Source organism: Oryza brachyantha, chromosome 4 (assembly GCF_000231095.2).
Source record: "Oryza brachyantha chromosome 4, ObraRS2, whole genome shotgun sequence".
NCBI lineage: Eukaryota > Viridiplantae > Streptophyta > Magnoliopsida > Poales > Poaceae > Oryza > Oryza brachyantha.
The window spans coordinates 497,130-520,444 of NC_023166.2; the positions used below are offsets into that span (position 1 = coordinate 497,130).

At 39.5% G+C, this 23,315-nt stretch overlaps 3 protein-coding genes and 1 pseudogene across 4 annotated transcripts; 3 read left to right on the forward strand and 1 right to left on the reverse strand.

Moving 5' to 3' along the window:
- Positions 1-1,451: 1,451 nt before the first annotated feature.
- Positions 1,452-3,382, reverse strand: LOC102718170 (annotated as a pseudogene).
- Positions 3,383-7,577: 4,195 nt separating this feature from the next.
- On the forward strand, positions 7,578-8,913 carry LOC102714366. The gene has a single exon (XM_040523476.1). It carries the CDS (start codon positions 7,719-7,721, stop codon positions 8,313-8,315), a length of 597 nt encoding a protein of 198 aa, XP_040379410.1. The 5' UTR covers positions 7,578-7,718; the 3' UTR covers positions 8,316-8,913.
- A 2,482-nt stretch (positions 8,914-11,395) lies between these two features.
- Positions 11,396-18,714, forward strand: LOC102714089 (SWI/SNF complex subunit SWI3D-like). Of its 2 annotated transcripts, none has more exons than XM_006652020.3 (7): positions 11,396-11,944; positions 14,172-14,713; positions 15,765-16,451; positions 16,544-16,710; positions 16,791-17,320; positions 17,878-18,041; positions 18,177-18,714. In XM_006652020.3, the coding sequence occupies exons 1-7, from the start codon at positions 11,575-11,577 to the stop codon at positions 18,390-18,392; spliced, it is 2,676 nt and encodes an 891-aa protein (XP_006652083.2). In that variant the 5' UTR covers positions 11,396-11,574; the 3' UTR covers positions 18,393-18,714. The 2 variants fall into 2 exon arrangements, with proteins under 2 accessions (XP_006652083.2, XP_040379239.1); XM_040523305.1 differs by having other exon boundaries at positions 17,878-18,076; positions 18,177-18,340.
- Positions 18,715-20,127: 1,413 nt separating this feature from the next.
- LOC107303979 (probable carbohydrate esterase At4g34215) lies at positions 20,128-22,839 on the forward strand. Its single transcript, XM_015835863.2, has 2 exons — positions 20,128-20,881; positions 22,344-22,839. The coding sequence occupies exons 1-2, from the start codon at positions 20,234-20,236 to the stop codon at positions 22,554-22,556; spliced, it is 861 nt and encodes a 286-aa protein (XP_015691349.2). The 5' UTR covers positions 20,128-20,233; the 3' UTR covers positions 22,557-22,839.
- The last annotated feature ends 476 nt before the right edge of the window (positions 22,840-23,315 follow it).

A 23,315-nucleotide genomic window follows, 5' to 3' on the forward strand; every position in this document is an offset into this window, starting at 1 on the left:
ACATGATGGAAGTATTTGTAGGATCGTAAATGGTCTTTTCCACCTTAAAAGCTAGCCATTGAGGTGAGGGGCTCTCTCACTTATATCCTAGGTCCTTTGTCCCTCTACAACCAATGTGGGACTATTCAACAATCTCCCCCTTCATACATTAGTGTCCCTCAACCCTTCACCGCCCCTTCACCGTATCCGTGCCCCCACTGGCCCACGGTCCATCAGGTACGGGTCCCGCATCTCCGCAGCCACCCTACGGTCCATCAGGCCTTTACACATTGTGTCTATCGGGCCAGAGATGTTAAACTAGCCAGACTCTGATACCAATTGTAGGAGCGTAAAGGGCATTTCTCACCTCAAAAACTAGCCATTGAGGTGAGGGGTTCCCCCACTTATATCCTAGGTCCTTTGCCCCTTCACAACCAATATGGGACTATTCAACAGTATTCATGTGGCCGGATGCCAATGGCAAAATCGACCGGAGAAATTAAAATGAATTGATGTATTATACTATGGTATTATATTACCAATATAACTGGTAAATCTCTACTAGAGTATATTGTTAGTTTATTATACTATGATCCTCTCTACTAGAGTATATTATCAGTTTAATACTTTAATAACTTAAGTGATTAGGGGTAATGTTGATATTTATGATTTTATTAATTATTTATAAGAGGTTTTATCCATTCATCGTACCTAGCACATACTCGAACCCTCATCCGTCTGCACGCGTGTAAATATGTATGATTTTTCCCATACATATTTTTGATAATTATGTCCCTCTATGTTTCTACTACTATCAAGTGAGTTGGTCGTATAAATACATATGAATCATTCGATAAGCTTAGACTTATTTCTACTACCGGCGGAGAGCGTAGCGGGACACATGAATCTGAAGTAATTAATAACAGGATACATATACATAGTAGACGTACAAGCTGATGACTGACATAACAAACACTTATAATATACCATCGAACTCTTGATCTGTCTGCATAGACTAGTACTCCCTCTCTTTTATATTATAAGACTTTTTGGATTTGTCTAGATTCGTCCATGTATCAGATTATATGTGTCTATATTCATTATCACACATATGAATCTAGGTAAAATTAGAAAGTCTTATATAATATGAAACCTAGTGGATGTATATTTACTAGGTCCGTCTCCGGTGCATTTTACTGTTAGTAGAATTTAATGCACATTATTGATCTATTTTTATCGAACGACTTCCGTCTCCGGTGCATTTTACTGTTAGTAGAATTTAATGCACATTATTGATCTATTTTTATCGAACGACTTGTACTGCCAACAATAGTAGTTGCAGTAGAAATTTAAAGGAATAATACCATCCTTTTTATTATGAAATTTATTGCTAAGAAAAATTACAAAGATACGGCTAATCCATTAATTAACAAAGTAAAAGAAAACCTTTTTAATGCACCGGATAGGCCGTATTAATCAGTGGATTCCAACGAAGATGATCCTTCTAGTGGAGGCAGAGGAGATAAGCGCACGACCGTCGGCTTCTCAAGTGGGACTTCCGGTGGCGGTGCCGATTTCGCGATGACCTGCACGGCCTCCACCATCGTTGGCCGGTCCGACGGGTTGGGGTTGCTGCAAGCCAAGCCCAGGAGAAGCAACCGTCTTGGTTCTTCTTCCATCTCGAACTCACCACCATGGATGGCACTGCCAAGCACGCTGTCGACGGCTTCAAGAAGCCTACCCCTATGGTGCAGATGCCATACCCAGTCGGTGATATGGACAAATTGTGCATCATTCAGCATCGCCTTGCGACCGGTGACAATCTCGAGAACCAGAACCCCAAACGCGTAGATGTCAGTCTGCTTTGTAGCTTTGCAGTTCATGGCGTAGTCGGAGGCAATGTAGCCGAATGTTCCCGCAACATCGCCTGAGAAGGAGTTCCGATTGCCGGCGACGGTGCAGGCAAGGCCAAAGTCGCCGAGGCGGGCATGGAAGGAGGAGTCGAGGAGGATGTTGCTGGCCTTGACGTCGCGGTGGAGCACCATGGGCTCGTACTCGTGATGGACGTAGTGCAGGCCGGTGACGATGTCGCTGACGATGTTGTAGCGGGTGCCCCATTGTTCCATCGCGGTACCGGTACGTTGCTTCTGCTGCAGGACACTTGTAGTACTTGCTCTACGGAATATATGCCTGTCCAAGCTACCGTTCGTCATGTACTCGTAGATAAGTAGGGGCTCTCCTTTTCTATATGACCATCCTGAAATTTCGTAGCATATGTTGTTGGAATAGTCCTATATTAAAAAATAAATGAGTAGTTGTACCAAGCTAAAAATGTGACAAGTCCCTCACTTTTAGGGTATATCAAGGCTTACTCCTGGTTGGGCCAATATATGTTAACAAGCTATATTACGAATACCCACTTAATTGGTTTCATATATATTTTGTTTGCCATTTTAGTTCTAATCTAAGTAAAATACTTCTAATTTTGACAATGCTTAAAGAAAAACTCGTACCATTAAGTCAACCATGAAATATGCCCTGATAATGTTTTCGTTTGTTATTCTACATGTTGATGTATTTTGTTCACAAATAAAGCTAGTCAAACTTGGAGAAATTTAGGTCGTACCAAAATCAAACTGACCACATAATGAAACAGAAAGATTATAAAGCTATTCAAACTTGAAGAAGTTTAACATGTACCAAAATCAAACTGACCGCAGAATGAAACGGATAGACGGATAGAGTATATACGTAGATGGTACTTTTAACGATGAAAGAACTAGCTAACTGATAACTAAGGTGATTCATATATATATATATAGAGAGAGAGAGAGAAAAAAAAATGTGGGAAAAATTGGAGGACAAACTTACCGATGAGAGGGACGATATTCTTGTGGCGCAGTCGATTGATGATGCTGACCTCGGCTAGAAAGTCTTCGTAGCAGCGCGTGTCGCTGCGTGTAAACTTCTTGACTGCCACCTCCATGGATTGCCCCTTCAAGCAGTGAAGCTTGCATCTGTAGACGGCCCCAAAAGCGCCGGTGCCCAGCATCATGGTGTGGTGGAAGTTGTTGGTGGCCTTGCTGATGTCTGTGAAGTGATCTTCACAGGCACCCCTGGGAGGCTTTCCATGGTCTTGGCCAGCTGATTCAGCTCCTTCTTCCAGGAGGACTTGAGGTACCATACCACAACGCCACCAATGGCTGCACTGCCACCTATTTATCCCAAAACTGAAGCCAGTATGGTCGCCAAACTCATTTCGTCGTTACCTTGGCCACGACACACGATCTCGTCGAACCACGTCGTGTTCAATTCATGGATACGCGCGTGACAGTTCCCCTATCGAGGAGAAGAAGTAGCCTTCCAGGTTCAGGCTGTCGTATTTCCTGATATCGAAGTCCATGCATTCTACGGGACTGTCAGGTTTTGTCCTTCCTGTCTTGTCGACAAAGACCTTTATGCTGATGCGGCTGATACCTTGAAGAACGTGAGATCTAGTTATCCGACCTAAAAAATATTACTAGTTTCATAATTAATTAATTAAGTAATTAATTAGAAAAAAATATTAAACATATAATTTTTTAAATAACTTTCCTATATAATTTTTTTAGAAAAAACATACGTGTTAGTTGGGTGGAAAACCAGGGAACCTGGGTAAATAGAGGGTGGTGCCAAACCCAGCTGTCTATATTGGTAATCACACCACACTGCACGGTGGTAATCAATCCATACGGTGTAGTTTTCTGCTGCTGATATCTTGTCCGGTAAGATCATAGTTTTGATGGCCACGGCGGAAACCGAAGTATTAAGAATTTGTACAGTACCCATCTCTACGGTTAATTGGCCATCGTTAAAAGTACTGTTGGCGGAGAAGACGAGCGAGGGCGCCATTCACATCACTGGCCAGAGGTGGTATGTATATACATCTTCTGCTGAAGCTCGAGGTAAGAGGATTAAAGACACACCGGCCTTTAATGGTCGATTGGTTCACCTGTGGATCGACGCTTATGTATGTTAAAGGCCATGCTGTTTATCGATCGCCCGCAGACTCCAGTCTAAGCCAGCGTAGAGCAACCCGGCTGATGAATTTGTAATGCCTTTCATGGGGCGTTTTGAGTATTCCCCATTAAAAATCACACCTGAATCGGTGAAGATGGGTAAGCGGCCGAGCGTACCCCTGCGACTGCTCTGGGTGCATGGACCAATTCTTTTGATCTTGGCCAGAGGAACCGTTACAGTACCATTCACCAGCATCGGACCAGGAAATCATGGCTGACAATTAATATCACTAGGTGTTGCGTGGTCCCAGTGGCCATCTTCCTTTCCTTGTGCTAACTTCAGATGATAGTGAACGAAAAACACAACAGTGAAAACATGTGTTTTTTCTGGTTGCTTAAGATATATTTTCTCTATGTTCTTTTTCTGCTATTACTTTAATTCTAACTTTTAAATATCTTAATGCATATTATTATCATGTGTAATATCAATTGTTTCTTTCGATTATAAATAATATTTATTTTAGTTCTTAATTAATATCTTAATATACTTAAATTAATCTAGACGATGTGCATAGTACCGTAGCGTTAGTACGGTAAGTTCCTAGTGGTGTACTAATACATGCGAATGCTGCTTAGCTCCTATTAAGCCGTCTGTATATATAGTAATTAATTCAACACGGTCAAATACGTGTCTAAACAATCGTGTTTCTAGCACAGGGCAAGGTATATTACTAGACTCTGTCAGACATGGGCTTCTATCATTGGTATTCTACCTAAGACACCGTTGACTTCTTGACCCTCATTTTACCATTCATCTTATTTAAAAAAATATGCAAGTTTATAAAATATAAATTATAATATAATATATTTAGTAATAAATTCAATCACAACAAAATAAATGATAATCATGTATTTTTTAAACAAGATGAATGATCAAACGTGTGTTAAAAAATTAGTGGTACTATCTATTAAAATTTAAAATGCAGAGGGAGTAATATATATATATATATATATATATATATATATATATATATATATATAGTGTATATTGTGTTCTTATGCTAATTAATTGTTAACAACTTACCAGTATAATTTCCACCCAGCTTCGTTCCTACGATGACTTTGATTTGGCCAACCAAATATTGTGAATAAGTCAACTAATATGTTCAACAAACATGCACTTCCATTGAAATTAAGCAACTCTTAAAGTCGACAGTTGTTTCTTGAGAGAGGTGTTTAGATCTGGTAGCAAATATACATGGTCCAACAACCATACAGTAAACATGCGGTAATTATGGATTAATTAGGCTTAAAAAAATTGCCACAAGAATTTGCTATCATTTCTGTAATTAGTTTTATAATTAGTCTACATTTAATATTTATAATAAGTGCCCAAACATCCGATATGACATAGGGCTAAAAAGTTTAGTCTCATCTAAACCACCCTTAGTCGTACACTATATCTTGCTCCCTGGATAATTTGGCACTTGCTCATAGAACCAGATCTGGGCCTCGAGTACAAAGTCAATTGGGCCTTAACGGTTGTTTTGATGAATTTTTTGGATTTTTAATTTTATTTACTAAATAATTCACAAATTTGATTTTTTATTTTGAAAAATCACAGATCTAACCTCCCGCTGCCCTCTAAGAGGGCAGAAAGCCTACGTGGCACACAGCGTGGCGGACGGCAGTGAACGCAATGACGACGCTCGATGATTTTTTGCGTTTTGCCGCTTCCGTCCTTACAGAGGGCGGCAAGGGGTTTTATGCAAAAATGCAAAAATGTTGCTCGTGCCCAAGAACTTTTCGATTAAACCATAGTTTGATACATATATGTATAACGTATGTAATTGTTTAATCACAACTACTAGCTTAGCTCAGTGGTTACTGTTCTCCTCTTCTATTAAGAGATCAGAGGTTGGATACTCGTGAAAATGGTGGTGACCACTGAGCTAAGATAGTGCTCATGATTAAATAATTACATACGTTATAAATATATGTATAAAACCACAGGTCAATCGGTAATTTTACATAAAACACCTTGCCGCCCTCTATAGGGGGCGAAAAGGGGTAAAATGCAAAAAATCATCGAGCGTCGTCATCACGTGTCGCGCCGTGTGCCACGTAGGTTTTTCGTCCTCCTAGAGGACATATGGCAGGATGCTAGATCTGTGATTTTTGCAAAATGAAAATTCAAATTTGTGAATTATTTAATAAATAAAATTAAAAATCCAAAAAAATCTTGTTTTGATAGTGTTGAACCATGATTAGGCCCAGTGTGCAGTCCCTGGGTAATTGGGTGTATCATGGGCCTGATCGATCGATACTGGCCCATCTCGTGTTCTCCTATGAACGGATGTTGGATCAAGCAATGTGATAAAAGCCGACTTGATTTTCCAATGTGATGTTCTCTTCTTACCAAGAACACATAACTTTAATCAAGTGTCTTATATAATTGGTAGCAATCATATAAGATGTGCCTAGCTCGTAATGCGACAATCGTCCATGGACATGCATCTTCTACGGCTTTCATGCTGCTGCTATCCAAAACCAGGCAAAAAGAAAAGAAAAAAACAGAAGCAACCACCGGTTGTTGGGATGCAGCTATCAATACAAATATACAATATATATGAGTAGTGGTTGTGCAAATTGCGTGCACAGCTATATATATAATTAGGGTTTCTTTATCATTCTTGAAAAACATCTTTAAGATACTAAAAATTTTAATATAAATTTTTGATATATCAAGGTACAATGTACTTCAAGGTACCATATCTTTTACATTAAAAAAGTGGTATCTTGAGATACTTTTTCAAGAATGGTAAAAAAACTAATACCATTACTTTCCACAGCAGGGGAATTGTTTGCTCCCATCAGGTTTGCCAAACTCCAAGTTATGGCTAGATGTTTGCTCCCATTAAGTATCCTTCGCTCTGCATATGTGGTACATATATAGTGCAGCACCTGAAATATTTTGGGTTGAAACCTCAAATATGATTATAGTACGTACATGAGTGTAATTAGATTGTAAGTTGTGTTTAACTTGAATATTAGTATTAAAAACACGCTTGTGTGAAACTTTTTTTTTTCTCTTCTCCCTACCCAAATCTTGGTACCGTCTAGACTTTTTTTGATACTATGCCACTTAGATTTTGATACGATAAAAATAACTATAAAGACCGGGGGCAGAAGAAAGCAACTTCAGGGTCTATTCAAAAGCTTAAAATTTCAACAAACAGATGCAGGACAGAAATCAACTTCTCATAATATAAAAAGAGATTTGCTCCGATCTAACAAAAAATATATCAAACCTCACAGTTTTCTCATCATTGGATACCATTGTTAGATCCAATCCGCCAAAAAACGATTTGATACCGTACCTCCACGTATTTTTTTTAGACCGGAGCAAATCTCATATAGAAAAGTTAAATTGTTTTTAAGTTTATATTTTCTAGGTTATTTTTCTGAATTTTACTAATACTATTCTCGAAATCGATATGAAAATCCAAACTGTTCAGGAATCTGCTGGTGCCACGAGCTCCCAAACATGCCCTCAAAAAAGGTTTAATGCAAATGTGGCTAGGTAGGTGAGCAAGCTCCCTCATATCCATCATTAACAAGTGTAGCGTGCGTGCGTGCTTGCTTCTTCGTACACTGTGGGTCAGTGGCTCACTTCACTGAAGCTAGCTACCACGTCGTCCTCTCGTCTTCTTCCTCGCGCGCAATCAATTAGCCGGAGCAATGCCGACGGTGCGGCGGCGGAACCCGGAGGTGCACGTGAAGGCGCTGGAGGGCATCGTGTCGGCCAACACCTTCTTCACGGTGGCGGTGTTCATCGGCATCACCGGCACCATCACGCCGTCGTCCTCCATCCCGCCCGCCTGCGTCGCCGGCGACGACATCGCCCGCAACTTCTTCCTCTTCGAGATCCTCTCCTTCGGCTTCTACCTGCTCTCCAGCCTGGTCGCGCAGGGCATGAAGCTGGCCGTCACTCTCCTCGCCACCGACGACTTCTACGGCGAGGGCGACCAGAAGCCCCCGCTGTCCGACGACTGCGAGGAGATGCCCGCGTGGCGCGCCGCCGCGCCCCGGGAGCGCCGCCGCACCGTGCTCCGCTTCGCGCGGCCGATGATGCTGCTGGCGGCCGGCTGCTCCATCATGGGCACCTTCTTCCTGCTGCTCTCCATGGTGGACGCCATCCAGCTCAAGTTCGGCCTCGTCTCCTGCAACATCCCGCTCGCCGTCGGCACCACCTTCGCCCTCGCCGCCCTCGTCGTCGCCGGCCTCGTCTTCTACGGCGCCACCGTCGCCTACGCGCTCACGCACTACCTGCCCTGATTACTCAGCTAAATTAATCTCTCCTCCTCCTTCTTTTGTGCTTAGTTAATTTCGGTTTTTAATTTTGCAGGAAATGTACATGCTTTTGGTTTCTTTGTCACGTGAAAATCAGAGATGCATGGTGTTAATTTTCTCATAGTTTATAAATATCTGAATATTCACAGCATCATATCATGATTGACATTATTGGATTCTTCTAGTTTTGTTTTTCTGAAAAGTGGTGATAGACAAAGAGTATGTTTGAAGGAATTGGTAGCTTGCAGATTCAGAGAATCATTAGGATCGATTTAATATTTTAATTAGTCAGCTTCATACATGTGCACAGATTGACCATTGCCAGTTAATTGGTGGATAAATAAGTACTAGTAGTTGAGAAGATGATCCAAGCCATTACACTCACACAAAGCAGAGTACACAACAGTAGTAGAAGCAGAGCTGCCAAGTTACCTTTGCGCTTTGTGTTATGCATTACTCCACTACTTCAATCAACGACACTGCTTCTTGTAATTTTGTTGTGTCTACAAACTGTCAAGCTTTGTGATCAGTTTACAACTTAAAAATGGTAAAGAAAAGTTTACACTGTAGGAGAAGCACAAAAGTTGTGCACATTCTCAATATAAAATTTAGTAAGACTAAATATTCGGTTTTTAGGTATGTTTTACGAGCTACTCTATTCCATAATACTTATCATTTTAGATAAGCAAATAGTCTTTAAAAACAATATTATCTTTCAAGATTTTATTAAATTACTTTTTTAAAGTATTTTAAAATTTATCCATTATTAAACTTTTAAAAGTTTGACTTAGTCCAAAACAACGAGTATTATTAGCGAGACTAGCCGTGGTAGTTGAGTTCAGCTCTCAAAAGAAGAAAAAACCTTTAGCAGTAGAACAACTTGCACATTCTTGATTTTAACATTTTCTTATCGTATCTTATTTTTAAGCCTTAATTTTTAGATCGTTAAGAACATATATATATATATATTTGCAAATATATCATTTGATTTTTTTAAAAAAAACAAACAATCATCCCTAGATAGATCCCGCCTTTAAATGAGACGGATATGTTGACCATGGTCAACACTCCAGTCAGAGTCTTTGAGAGCATAGCTAAGGCCCCGTTTAATTCCAAAAACATCACATCAAATCTTTAGATATCTAAATAGAGTATTAAATATAAATAAATCGAAAAACTAATTGCTGTGAAAAATCGTGAGACAAATCTTTTGAGCCTAATTAGTACATGATTAGCCATAAATGCTACAGTAACCTCCATGCGCTAATGACGGGTTAATTAGGCTCAAAAGATTCGTCGCGCGGTTTACATGCCAGCCGTAAAATTCGTTTTTTCATTCTTATCCGAAAACATCTTCCGACATCCGGTCAAACGTCTGATGTGACACGTAAAAAATTTCATTTCACCAACTAAGCACCCCCTAAATCTAACTGACCCCGGTCATCTTTTGGGTTTCCCCAAAAAAGGAAAAATGATATATTTACAAATAAAAAACTGCAAAAAAGCTTTTATATACATATTCATGGCAATTAAAAGCCAAACCTGAAAAATAAACTACAATAACAGAACTCAAAATCAAATCTAAATTTAAGGTTAAAATTTAAATTTTCGCTTATAAATATAAGTAAAAGGCAAAAGATAAGGGTGCAAGTACTTCTTTGGCCAGCTAGCAATAAAATTAATTGATAGATAAATAACACTAGTAGTTGAGAAGTTGATTCAAGGCATTAGTGCATTACACTTGCACTAAAGCAGAGTACACAACACAAGACACAGTGGCAGAGCAAAGCGGCAAAGTTAATGCATTACTCCATTACTACAATCAACTGCACTGCTTCTTGTATTTTTTTTTTTTTGAGAATATGCTTCTTGTTGTTTGGGGTGATGAAAAAACTAAACAACCGGCATATTTGAAAATAAAAATAATTTTTCCACGCCTCAATAGGAACTGTTAGAGCCGTATTTAAGAAAAGGCCTCAAAATTAAGATTGGGTTTTATTTTGAGATGATGTTGACCATGTCAACATCCGCTATTCCTAACGAAATTGATGTCCGCTCTCGTGCTAACTATGGATTTGCACAATTTATTACTTTACAACTTAAAAAGAAAGTAAATTTAGGAACCCATGTTTTATAGTCAAAGTTAAAATTAACTATGATATATGCCATGTAACCCCGGATAATATGGTTCGAAGATTTTATAAAACTCCATCCTATAAATATAAGTATATATTTTAACTTTTCATATGATAACGTGCATGAAATTTTTACTTGTTGATTTTGTAATACTTATGTTGGTTTAACTTTTATGTATTTCAAATAATATTGTTTTGATATACTAAAATATACAAAAAATAAAATTTGAATACTATGGGGTTCTATAAAACCCTGTAACCATAAAACATATGATTATGTGGCATAAATTATAATACACTTCTTTTTTCATAACCTAAGGGTCATCTTTTGGTGCTTTTCATGAAAAAGATCAAGTGACATATTTACAAATACGAAATAACTTATAAAATAATTTATATATATATATATGTTATTAGCAATCTAAAAGCCAAGACTGGAAAATAAAGTACGATAAAAAACCCTAACATCAATTCTAAATTTAAGATTAAAAATTTAAATTTTGGCTTATAAGAATAATTATAAATAAAAATATGAGGGTGTTATAATACAAATACAGGGTTCTCTAAAATTCTCTTTAAGAAAAGAAAAGTTTAGGAGAACCAAAAAAAACATGGGAGTCGATTGTGCCCCAATTGCATAAGATTACCTATCACCATGTCCACGAACATCATCAGTTTATCACACACTAGAGTTCACTGTCAATATAAATTTAATGAGACTAATGATTCACTTTAATGTTTAAGGTGTGTTAGAAGCTTGTAGTAATATTCCATACTGCGTACTCCCTCTATTTTTTATTTGACGTTTTTTTTCTATATTTAACCATTTGTATAATTCCAAGAATTTATATAATTATTAAATATTTTTATGTTTAATTAATTATTAAAACTTTAAAAATAATATATAATTTCATATATTTATATAAAATATTTAAATAAGACGAATGATAGTTCAAAAGTTTAACATTAAATAAAAAACAGTTGAGGACTCGTAAGGATATATACACTTGGGTAGGTCACAGTCCCAGTGGTCCCACCTGTAAGTGAGACGAACGTGTTGACCCTGGTCAACACTCAACTCAGTGAGAAAGTGAGACTGAGTGACATAAATGCCGGAAGAGAAGACGAGAGAGCAAGCAACGATGGCGGCCAAACCCAAACCCTCACCCTCGCCGCCGTCGGCCTCCGCCACCCCGACGACCTACCGCCGCAAGCCCAAGCGCAAGGCCAAGGCCGCCAAGCCATCCCCGCCGCCCAAGCGCCAGGCCCGGGAGAGTCCGCCCCCGCACACCCGCCAGTCGCCGCTCAACCCCGCGCCGGAGGATGCCTCCCAGCTTGCCGACGGGGAGCGCGAGCCACCGCCACCGCCGCCGCCGCCGCGCGTTCAGAGAGAGGCGCCAAAGCTGCGTCCAGTGAAGGAGGAAGTCGAGGCCGTCCTGTCGCGCGGAGCCGGCGTCCACGTCGTCCCCACCTTCGCCGGTAAGCCCCCGACTGCAGATTCCACAATGAACTTTACTTACAATTTAAGGGTGTTTAATACGTTATTACAAGTTGTACTAAGAAAAAAGCCTAGGGCTTTTGTTCTTAAAATGACTTCATTCTTGTTAAACAAAGACTTGCTGTGCTGTTACTGTCTTGTTTTATCTGGACACTTTGGTGCTAAGTTAAATTGATGTGCCTGATTCTACCTGTACAAACGCATTAAGGAACAAATCATGAGTGGATTAGGTAAACCATCCGTTTGATTGCTTAACTACAACATGTTTTCTTCTGCACGACTGCAAGTTAGGTTTTGTTTAGTCGACCAGTGGGATTATTGTTTTGTGTATATAACACTGTTCTAAACCTCTTCTGTGCTTCACCAAATAAATAAATATTAATTATTAACCTCTAGGTGCTGTAGCCAAATTAGCACCATTTCATAAGATGTGGCTGAAAACTTGGGAACATGAGAGTGGATATTATATGAAGATTTTTTTTTTTTTTTTTTTGAGAAAAGGCTCCAGGGAGGAGCCCTGCTTTTACTGAAAGCATAGGAAAACAGATTATTTCTGGGGATGCCAGCTTACATTGAAGCACCAGGTAGTATTTTGCCAAAACACTCACACTACTCACTCTGAGTTACCTGGGTAATTGCCAAACCCCAACAGAAGACCTTCCAGCAACAACAAGCAGTACCTCCTATCAACAGCTGCATCAAGTTTCTGGTAGGGAGGGAAGAAAAATGTTGCAAACACAGACTACCAGGTATTAAACAAAACAGCACACCAAAAGGCCACAATCCAGCTCTGCAAACGGAACTTGATCCTTACAAACACCTCTACAAAAAGCTAACCCACCCCAACTCTATTATTTGACTGTCTTACAGCCAGCACTCCTTCTTGGAGCTCCTGAAGCATCTGGTCCATCATGTCGTCCTCCCTTGTCTTCAGTAGATCTTCCATTGCCTAAGAAGAGACAATACGGAAGATGATGATTATAGGTCCAGAAATCAGTTTCTTTCTAAAAAATTCATGTCCATTTCTCACATTAAACAAAGATCAGCTCACAGCAGCTAAAAGAGAAATTCTAATTCTATAATCTTTTTTTTCCACCTCTTCCTACAACTAATGGGTAAAATGTTCAAAACTATTAGGTGTTTCCCTCCAACCAAGAGCGTCTCTGCAAACACACCAAACAAACACTGCCATAGGGCTGGAAAAATAAATATGTTGGGAATTCTCTGGTTGATTACAAAGAAGGCATAACTCAGAACCGACCAAACCTCTCTTTTTTAACTGAGCAGCAGATTGAACCTATCTTTGTCAGCCAGCCAGAGAAAGTGTTTATTTTTTAAAGGACAAGGGGCACTCCAGTTATCTTTCTTTCTAGCAGGTACCGCACCTCTAAAAGTTAGATTTCTATACATGGACTTGATAGAGAAGTTTTTAGATTTTTCCAACTCCCATGTCAAAATATCAGTGTCCCCCTCACCCTGTATTGAGTATGCCTCTTCTTTCAAATTCTGCCAACAATCCACCTCTTCAGGACCAAAAGATCTTCTAAAAGTTAATCTTTGGAAATTTCCATTCACTGAAAAGATTTATCTTTTGTTCCATTTGATGTGTAAGGATGCTTTCATAACAGTGCCTTTTCATGCTGTCACTAAATGTAGGGTGTTTTGACTTTGACCATGAACTCATTAGTTAAGACAAAATCGCAAAACGCAAATTGACTACCATAGTACCATGCATTCATAACTTAGTGTAAAAAGGCAGACCATGTCACCAGTTGGATCCCAAGAAACCAGGACCGGTGGCTTTGGACAAAGACTAGAAGGTGAAAACATCACTGCATCTTTCCTGTGAGTGTGTGGTACGGATCAGTCATCAATAGATTCAGTACATATATATTGATACCAGCTGTATAACACTGTAGAGTTGGTTTAACAATGCCATATTTATTTCATGGGAATTGCTATGGTCTGACTTAGAAAGGAGAAATATTCAGCTGTAAAGCATTACAATTGATCCATCTTATTGACTGCAGTAACTAATTCATACTTTTGATTTTTGAGTTGTTTTCAATTGCGATTAATTATTTTGTAATTTGATTATTCTTCATTATATGTTGTCTATATTTCTGTTTATTTTTGTGGTTTGTGTATCCTTCAATTTGACACTCAAAATGTATTAATTGTCTCTATTTTGTTTGTCGCTCCCTCTAGGATGGTTTTCATGGAAGGACATCCACCAAATTGAAAAGCAAGCATTGCCTTTGTTTTTTGATGGGATATCATTACAGAGGACACCTGACATATATTTGGAAATTAGAAATTTTATTATGAAGAAATTTCATGCTAATCCTCAAATGCATTTGGAGTTCAAAGATTTGTCTGAGTTGTCTGATGGGGAGATGGATGCTCGGTTGGAAGTCTTCGAGTTCTTGTCGCACTGGGGTTTGATCAACTTCCACCCTTTTCCACCAGCTGCACAGGAGGTGAGTGCACTGGTTGATACCAAAACAAATGTTGATACAGAGGAGAAAATTTCTCTAGTGGACAAGTTATTTCAGTTTGAAACAGTTCAGTCGTATCTCATTACTTCTCCGAACCAAGCAGAGGTGGCAGCTCCAACTCATTCCCCTAGCTTGCTTTCTGAGCCTACGTTAACTGAAGATTTTATTACCCAAGCCGAGTCTTCTGTTGAGTATCACTGCAACTCTTGTTCAGTTGATTGCTCAAGGAAGCGCCACCATTGCAGAACTCAGGTTAGTTCATTCTATTTCATCGCTCCAACAAAATAATCACCTCACTGCATTATACTCTGTATCATTTTTACCATGGATGTTTCTTTTATAGCAACCTATCTGGTCGATTTAGCAGAGTTGAGTCTTTTATATAATAGATCTATAGCGTGGCTGCTGAATAACTTCTGTCAGCTTGTGTAGCCCCTTATCATCTTGTTAAATGATATTACTTTTGTCTTGCATGAATAAGATTACAAAGGTACTATCATGCTATCTTATGTTTTGTGGCTAAATAATAAATTGGAACATTGTACTTTGTACAAGAAAAAGAAGAACTCCAGTTTTCACAGCACTCAAGTCAACTGTTAGTCGACTACCTGATTCTAGGAAACATCCCTCAACTGCAAAGCCATTTGATTCACACCCCTTGGCCTGACCCACCTTGTTTCTTGTGTATGTCGTATAATGGTAAGGTTGATAACTCAATATGGATGCAATAGCCTAAAGGAGTGCTAGGTGGCAGCTCTGCCTCCCTTCTTGCCTTCTCTCATTTGTACTCTAGTACTCTACACAGGGCAAGTGCAGATGCTATTTTTAGCTCTCTTTGTTGGTTCTGCTCTGGGACTCTGGGTTGCTATTTCAGGCCTGGAAGAACCATAGGTAGCATCAAAGACTAGAGGGGCTTGATGGGATGGGTTTAATTGCAACATATTTGTGTGGGTGTTGCGAATAGATACTTATGTACAATTCAATCCAGTACCATGTCCATATTTATGCAGCGGTTTCTGGGGAGTTGCTGCTTGGATTGATCTGAACAAAAAATTATTCTGTCCAATTGATACACAGTTACCAAATTCTCATGCTATATTACTGCTACTGCGTTATGCAGCCCATTAGGGCCCCTATAGAAGCAGCACTTCTACCGTTGTAGGTGTAGTGCTGCACTGCTGATGATACATTTATGGTTATTTTTTCCCTCGTTTTCTAACAAAAATATTGGAGCATAGTTCTAGGGTCCAATGGTAAATTTATTTAGTTGAATGCTAATTGTTTTATCTTAAACCTTTTCCAGGCAGACTTTGACTTATGTTGTGACTGCTATAACGAAGGAAAGTTGGATGTAGGCATGTCACAAACTGATTTCATCCTTATGGAATCTGCAGAAATTCCAGGTTATGGTAGCACTAGCTGGACTGACCAGGAGACCTTGCTTCTTTTGGAAGCTTTAGAAATTTTCCAAGCAAAATGGAGTGACATTGCTGAGCATGTTGCTACAAAAACCAAAGCACAGTGCATGCTACACTTCCTTCAAATGCCAATTATGGACTCGTTTTTGTATGATGGAGATGTTAGTGAAACATCTCAGGAAACTGCAGTACATGTCTCAGCGGAACATGGTACTTCTGTAACTGAGGAAATGGTGGTAGCCGAAGACAAAGCAGGAATTAAAACTAATTATGGAAAAACTTCTGCAGAAACAAAATTTAATTTGACAGAAACAGAAGGAAACCTAGACGATAATGTTGTTGCAAATAATGATACCAAGAATTCAGGTGATATCAATGTGGATGCATGTAGCAACACTGGTGGATCAAATAGATCTTCAGATACTGAACCTATAAAGAAGGAAACTTCTGTAGAAAATACATCAAACATTGTTAATAATGTCCTGAAATCTGCTTTTGAAGCTGTTGGTCACATTCCAAAGAAAGAGGACTTGGTTTCATTTACTGAAGCAGGAAATCCTGTCATGGGACTGGTAAGTACATTTGTCTAGATTTTTATCAATTTTCATTTCAAAGTTTAAAGAAGGAATGCCCTTTGATGTTTTCTTTTTAAAAACAAGTGTAGGCAGCATTTCTATCTGGCCTTGTGGATTATGATGATGCTACTACATTGTGCTGTAGTTCGCTGAAAGCTATATCTCATATGTCTCCTGCTCTTCAACTGGCAACAAGGCATTGCTTTATTCTTCAAGATCCACCAAATGACCACAAAGATCTGCCAGTCAGTATAAGGTAATGTTGATCATACCATGAATCTTGCTTAGAATAGAGTTGAAATCATGAATCTCACTGATTAGAATTGGAACTTGTAGCCCTGCAGACACAGATGGTGAGCAACAAAAAGACAAGGATGCTACTTCAAATCCAAATGGTGCTGACAAGGACAACAATTTAAAAGAAGGGTCTGCTTTATCTGTGGAAGAGCAAAATACTACATCCACTTCATCAAAAAACACCAGGGGCATATCTACCATAAAGGAATCTAAGGATGAATGTCCCCAAGGGGAGCCTAAACCCAGTAGTGCTAACGATTGTGACAATCCAATTAGGCAGGTGGCAAAGAGTGCATCTGATAATATAAGAGGACACAGTCGCACTTTGCTTCCTGTCAGTCTGAATAATACAAATGAATCTTGTTCCATATCTTCCCAAGAGACCAGTGCAGGAAGCACAAAGGACACGAGTGATCCAGGACATGTAGACGGGGGTAAACCAATTTATGAGGATCCACCATTACAAGGAAAGACAGAATTGAACAAGATCGAGCATGGAGTCACTGACTTATCTACTCTACAGCTACATGAGTCCATCCGAACAAGTTCAGAAAATGGGAACTTTGAAGGTAACTTGTTTAGCTTGTCTTCATTGTTTTGGGATCAGCCTTGGATGGCAGACATGGCTACAAATCTATCTACATATGCATATACTAATTGGGCACCCTGAGGAAATTCCCGTCTTAATGAGATAAATAGTGAATAATCTGGTCATTCATCTTGGTGTACAACTTGCCAATTATTGATTTCGAATTTTGGAATTGAAATGACAAGATACCAAATTGAGACTCCAAGACATACAACTTTGTATTTAAAGCAATCTAGTATTAGTTGCCGTGATGTGCTATTTTGAGGGTTTTGGATCATGTAAGGTGGAGGTTACAAATAACATTAACTTCATAATATTATACAAATAGTATTAGAACACCTGAATCTTTTTGTTCCTGATTTTGGTGTAGTATACTTATTAGATTTTTTGCAATTTTACAATGTTTTGAATATAAAAGGAATTAACATGTGAGAAATACCTCTGGGCCTCTGCTTCTTTATTATTTCTGGATGTATAGTATGCTTTTTTGCTATGTGACACGGAAATAAGTATTGGTCCATATTTGTCACTTTGCAGATCCTAACAGTATTAAGGACATTGTTGTCGATGATGTTTCCATACAAAGACTACAGCGGGCAGCAGCTACTGCTATTTCAGCAGCTGCTGTGAAGGCTGAGCTCCTTGCAAAGCAGGAGGAATATCAAATCCAGCGATTAGCTGCACTTGTGATTGATAAGCAGGTGATTCATAACCAACAACAACGTTATTGTTACATGTAATTCAACATGCACCTTCAGTTATATGTGTGTATGACCATACAATATGCATTGCCTTTATTCTTTTTCCTCGTCTAATCAAGATCATATTTCCTGCAGTTCCACAAGATGCAAGCAAAAATGTCCTTTTTCACTGAAGTACAGAACTTGTTCTTACGAATGAGGGAGCACACCGAAAATACCCGGAAGAAGCTTCTGATGGAGAGGAGTGCTATAATCGCTTCTCGGATGGCAGCACTGCCACCCAGACCAAACCAACCTGGGAGCAGATTACAATTAGGGTATAGTCTGCATCAGCAACTGAGGCGATCTTGAGGCCTACTTCTCATGTGCTAATGACCTTTAATGTGATGTTCACCTTCCAAGAAACATAGATAAGGCTGTAGGGCTGGCTTTTGTAGTTGTTCTAATCTAACCCACCACCATGTGCAACATCCCATGTTAGTATGTTACAGGCTCAGGAGTACTTTGCGTAGCTTACATTGTCCCACCTAGTAGCTTTTAATTAGCCCCTGTTAGCGTAATAGGGTCTGTAGAACTGCACTCACCTGGAAATCGTATGTATATTATAATGGTTTTAAGATCTGGGCTTGTTTCCCGTGCTTCTGTCTGCAATGCTAATTTTATGCTTTCAGAATGAGATTTGGTTTTCTCAAGAACTAATGGATTTCTTTAGATAATTGGACGAATTTCATTAAGAGTGAAATTACACCCGGCCTCTGCATCAAGCCGAGATGCACAGACTAGAAAAGAAAAACTAAAAAAAATTAAGACAGACATGAACATATCATGTTGTTTTGCAGAGACTCGCTCAACTTACAACTACAACAAAAAAGAACGGATGGATCGTTGCGTACTTGCGTATGTGATGTGTCGAAGAAACCAGGAACAAAATCATGGCTAATCGCATCTAACAACGACTGATTGATGTTGCACCACATGTGCATCAAAGCATGTTAATTACGTTGGAATGATGGTGACGTGACCTTGCCATCGATCTTGACTCTGGACCACCCCAAGAGTACCAAAGAAATCTCACAAACCACTTTCATTTCCTTTTGTTGCTCGCTAAACTCAAACGCAATTACATGAATCCTAATATTCGAAAAAAATTGTTCCATTGCTCTAAACTCTCAACTAAACTCAAATGCATTTGTTATCTTGATTACTACATATCATGAACCAATTATGTAAAAACAGACAGCAAAGTTTGGGCAATTCCATATGTGGACCGCACAAACTTTAATTCCCCCCAAATTCCAAAAATTATAGAATTAAAAAAAATATATTCTGATGGCTTGCTTCACAAAGCTCTGCCTCAAAAAAAAGTCAAACGATATATTTACAAACAAAAAATAATTTGTGAATATAAATTTTACACACGTATTCTTAGCGATCTAAGTGTCATGACTTAAAAATAAACTTCGGTAAAAACCCTCAAAAGCAACTCTAAATTAAAGGTTAAAAATTTAAATTTTGACTTATAAGCACGAGCATAAAGAAAAAAAGATGAGGTGATATGTGCTGACGCTACAACCCAAACAGTTCAGCTCTTTAGAAGAGGATCTGACCACGGTAGCTTCTATATAATATTTAGGTGTTAGAAGCTTCTCAAACAATACTCGAATTTTAAGAATATATGATTGCAAAATCATAAAATGAACTATAAACTAAAAGTTGTAAAACTCTATTTTTCTCATATTCTAACTAGTTATCTTTGTAACCGGTTGTTTTATTAGAATCTTACGCTCTCTGTGGATGGTACCGAAAAAAATAAACGGTGGAGCGAGGTTCAAGTAGCTTCATAGCATTATAGAGACATGTTAAAGTAACTCGACAATTTCCTAGCTCTAGCTCTACTTAGCAGTTATAGAAACATGTTTGAGTAACTTCACGGTTGCAGCTCTTCTCAACAGAGTAGAATTTAGAAGTTAGAATCGGTCCATAAATTTGATGATTTGATATTTTTTCGTTATCAAATTATTTATGTTAACAGAATGTCAAATGATCGAAGCTTAGTCTTATGAGTAATTGCTAAAAAAAAAGAAAAATCAAATCTGTCAGAATCCTACCAATGAGCAGCGGCCAGGACAGCAGCGTCGAGCAAAACAGCATAAGAAAGTGGAGGCAAGCACAGGGCAGTCAATGGTCACAAGATGATTATGAAGCCGGCGCGGCAGCCGCTGCGGCTGCTGCTCGCCGCCGTCGCCGCCGCGGCGATGCTCTCCTTCCTCCTCCTCGTCGCCCCGCCGGACGCGCTCTCCCCGTTCTCCCTCTTCCCCTCCTCGCCCTATTCCCACCGCCCCAAGCTCCTCTTCCTCCTCGCCGGCCAGTCCAACATGGCCGGCCGCGGCGACCTCCTCCACCCGCTCCCCGCCCCCTACCTCCCCCACCCGCGCCTCCTCCGCCTCTCCGCCTCCCGCCGCTGGGTCGCTGCCGCGCCGCCGCTCCACGCCGACATCGACACCCACAAGACGTGCGGCCTCGGCCCGGCCATGCCCTTCGCGCACCGCCTCCTCGCCGCCGCCGACGGGGAGGGCGTTGTGCTCGGCCTGGTGCCCTGCGCGGTCGGCGGCACCAGGATCTGGATGTGGGCCAGGGGGCAGCCGCTCTACGAGGCCGCCGTCGCCCGGACGCGCGCCGCGGTGGCCGACGGCGGCGGGACGCTCGCCGCTGTGCTGTGGTTCCAGGGGGAGAGCGACACCATCGAGTTGGACGACGCGCAGTCCTACGGCGGCAAGATGGAGCGCCTCGTCGCCGATCTCAGGGCCGATCTCGAATTGCCCAATCTGCTCGTCATCCAGGTCAATTCTTTTTCCCCCAATCACTCACCATGTGATTGCTTCAATTATGGTCCAATTGTAGCTTAAAGCTAACTCCTTTATCATTATTGATGTCACTAAGACACTAATCGATGGAGTAGTTTTTGGAGAACTAAAGAGAAATGTTCAACTTGCCACTCATTATCATGATTATTTCACTGCATTGCTTTCCTACATTCTTATTATCAAATCACTCTGGAATAAGGTTTCCGCCTGAAACATTCGCTGCTTGGAAGAATTAGTAAATTGCATCTTGCTACTATATACAAAAACTAATCCCCAGGAAAGCATTTCTGATAATTGTTGTATGAAATGCCATCTTTTTGCCAGTCAGCCTTTTAACATTAGTCCTTCATGCCTCCTTTTAACTGTCTGTAGTATGGGAATCAAATTCGGAGGCATGAAGTTTGCAGTACAGCATACCTTAAATGTCTATGCCAATTAACTGGTAGATATTGACTAGAGGCAGAAAGTTGAGATTAAACATCACTAAAGACTAGAGGAGGAATGATGAGGTCATCTTATCAAAGAACAGGTTCCCTGGTGCCAGGAAGGGAGTATTCATTTCATCCTTTGATGTTTGATATGATCTACTTCTGTCCAACGAATGGTTAAACTTGTACTAGGATTTTGGACCACTATAACATGCGTCTTGTAATCTTCCAGGGGAGTACCCCTCTTAACTTTCATGTAAGAAAGAGCCATCACAACTTCAAACATTCACCCAAAGTGTTGTTAGAATTTATGTCATCTAAGCAGCATATCACATAGTACCATTATACCAACTGGTCTTTTACCATTATACCAACAGATCCTTTATCATATCAGTGTCATTTTTTCTTGCCTTCAACTCCATGTGGATATCATCAGTTAGATGACTGCGGACCAATTTATCATGTTTCTGATCAATTATCATCCTAATCCAATTGCCTCATACCTTAATAGTGTGTTTTTTGCAGGGACATATTAACATTATTATTGCTATTATATGGCCTACTTATGTAGCCTGTGAATTGTCAGTAGTGTCCAGATCATTGTTCAGCTGATTACTATGATACTTCAATATTGAAGTGCTTAGCGAATATCATAACAGAAAATAGAGATACAAAATTCCAATTGAGTTGCTCTAGTCTTTCTAGGATTAGCATTGTTTCCTCAAGGTATGATAGCGGTTGATGCAATTGTACTATTGTAGGGAAGTGATTTTTATACCAGTAAAGTTGTAGGAAAGTCATTGATGCAATAGTTAAGTTTAAATTCCAGACCTGCTGCATTGTCTTGAACATCACTCAGCTATCTCTGATTTGCAGCTTTAGAAATCTGCACTCTCGAGCACAATATTTGTTTTTTACAGAAGAAATAGTAAAAACATATATAGTTTCCTTCTTTTCATGTATGTCCTGTACGGTAAATAAGAAATTTACATAATGTTTCATGCTTTCAGGTTGGTCTTGCATCAGGTGAGGGAAATTACACTGACATTGTGAGAGAAGCTCAGAAAAATATCAACCTTCCTAATGTCCTTCTTGTCGATGCTATGGGTTTACCACTCAGAGATGATCAGTTACACCTCTCCACAGAAGCTCAACTCCGGCTTGGTAGCATGCTGGCCGAAGCTTATTTAGAATTTAACTCATCTAGAGGTTCCATGCTATAGCGTCGATAACACTGTCGGATTTCATTAGTTGTAGAGTGAAAAACAAATACCATCATTCTTTCAAATATTTCGTTGTAGAGTGTAGATCATTGTACAAGAGCGATCTACCCAGGAATGCACTGTACAATAATGAACGATTTAACTGACATGTTGTAAATTACAGGGGAAAGGATTGTTCCTATTGATTGAAGAGCATTTGTACTGGGATATTGGTACTATTCCCAACAAATTTGATCTTGACTTACCCATTATAATTGGTCATATGATATTGACTGTTACCACACTCAGCTACAAATTTAATGCTGTACTGAATTAAAAAAATCCAGTTAAATATTTTTGACACTGGAGTTTAAAATATCATTTTGCAATACATATCTCATCCTTGCAAAATTTCAGGAACTATTTATCTCGATTGCTTGGATATTAATATCATTGGACTCATCACGAAAATACTCTATATCAAATGATATTTCTATAATTTCGTGCTAACATATTTATAAAATAAAGCCTTTACCAGGCTGAAAATTGTGCCAATATCTTAATCATTTCTAAATTTCTCTATAAAGGGAGTAACACATGGCCAGCTCAGCATTGGGCAAGTTTTCTGTCATCCTCTGCCAGCATGAGAATAATCTGCCTCTGCCAGCAGCTTACAGAACACATCATCTGGCACCTCGAGGATGAGCTACTGTGCTCCGTTCTAAAATACTCCATGGTCAGAAATATTTGTCGTTTAGAATATAATTTGGTCAAAATTCT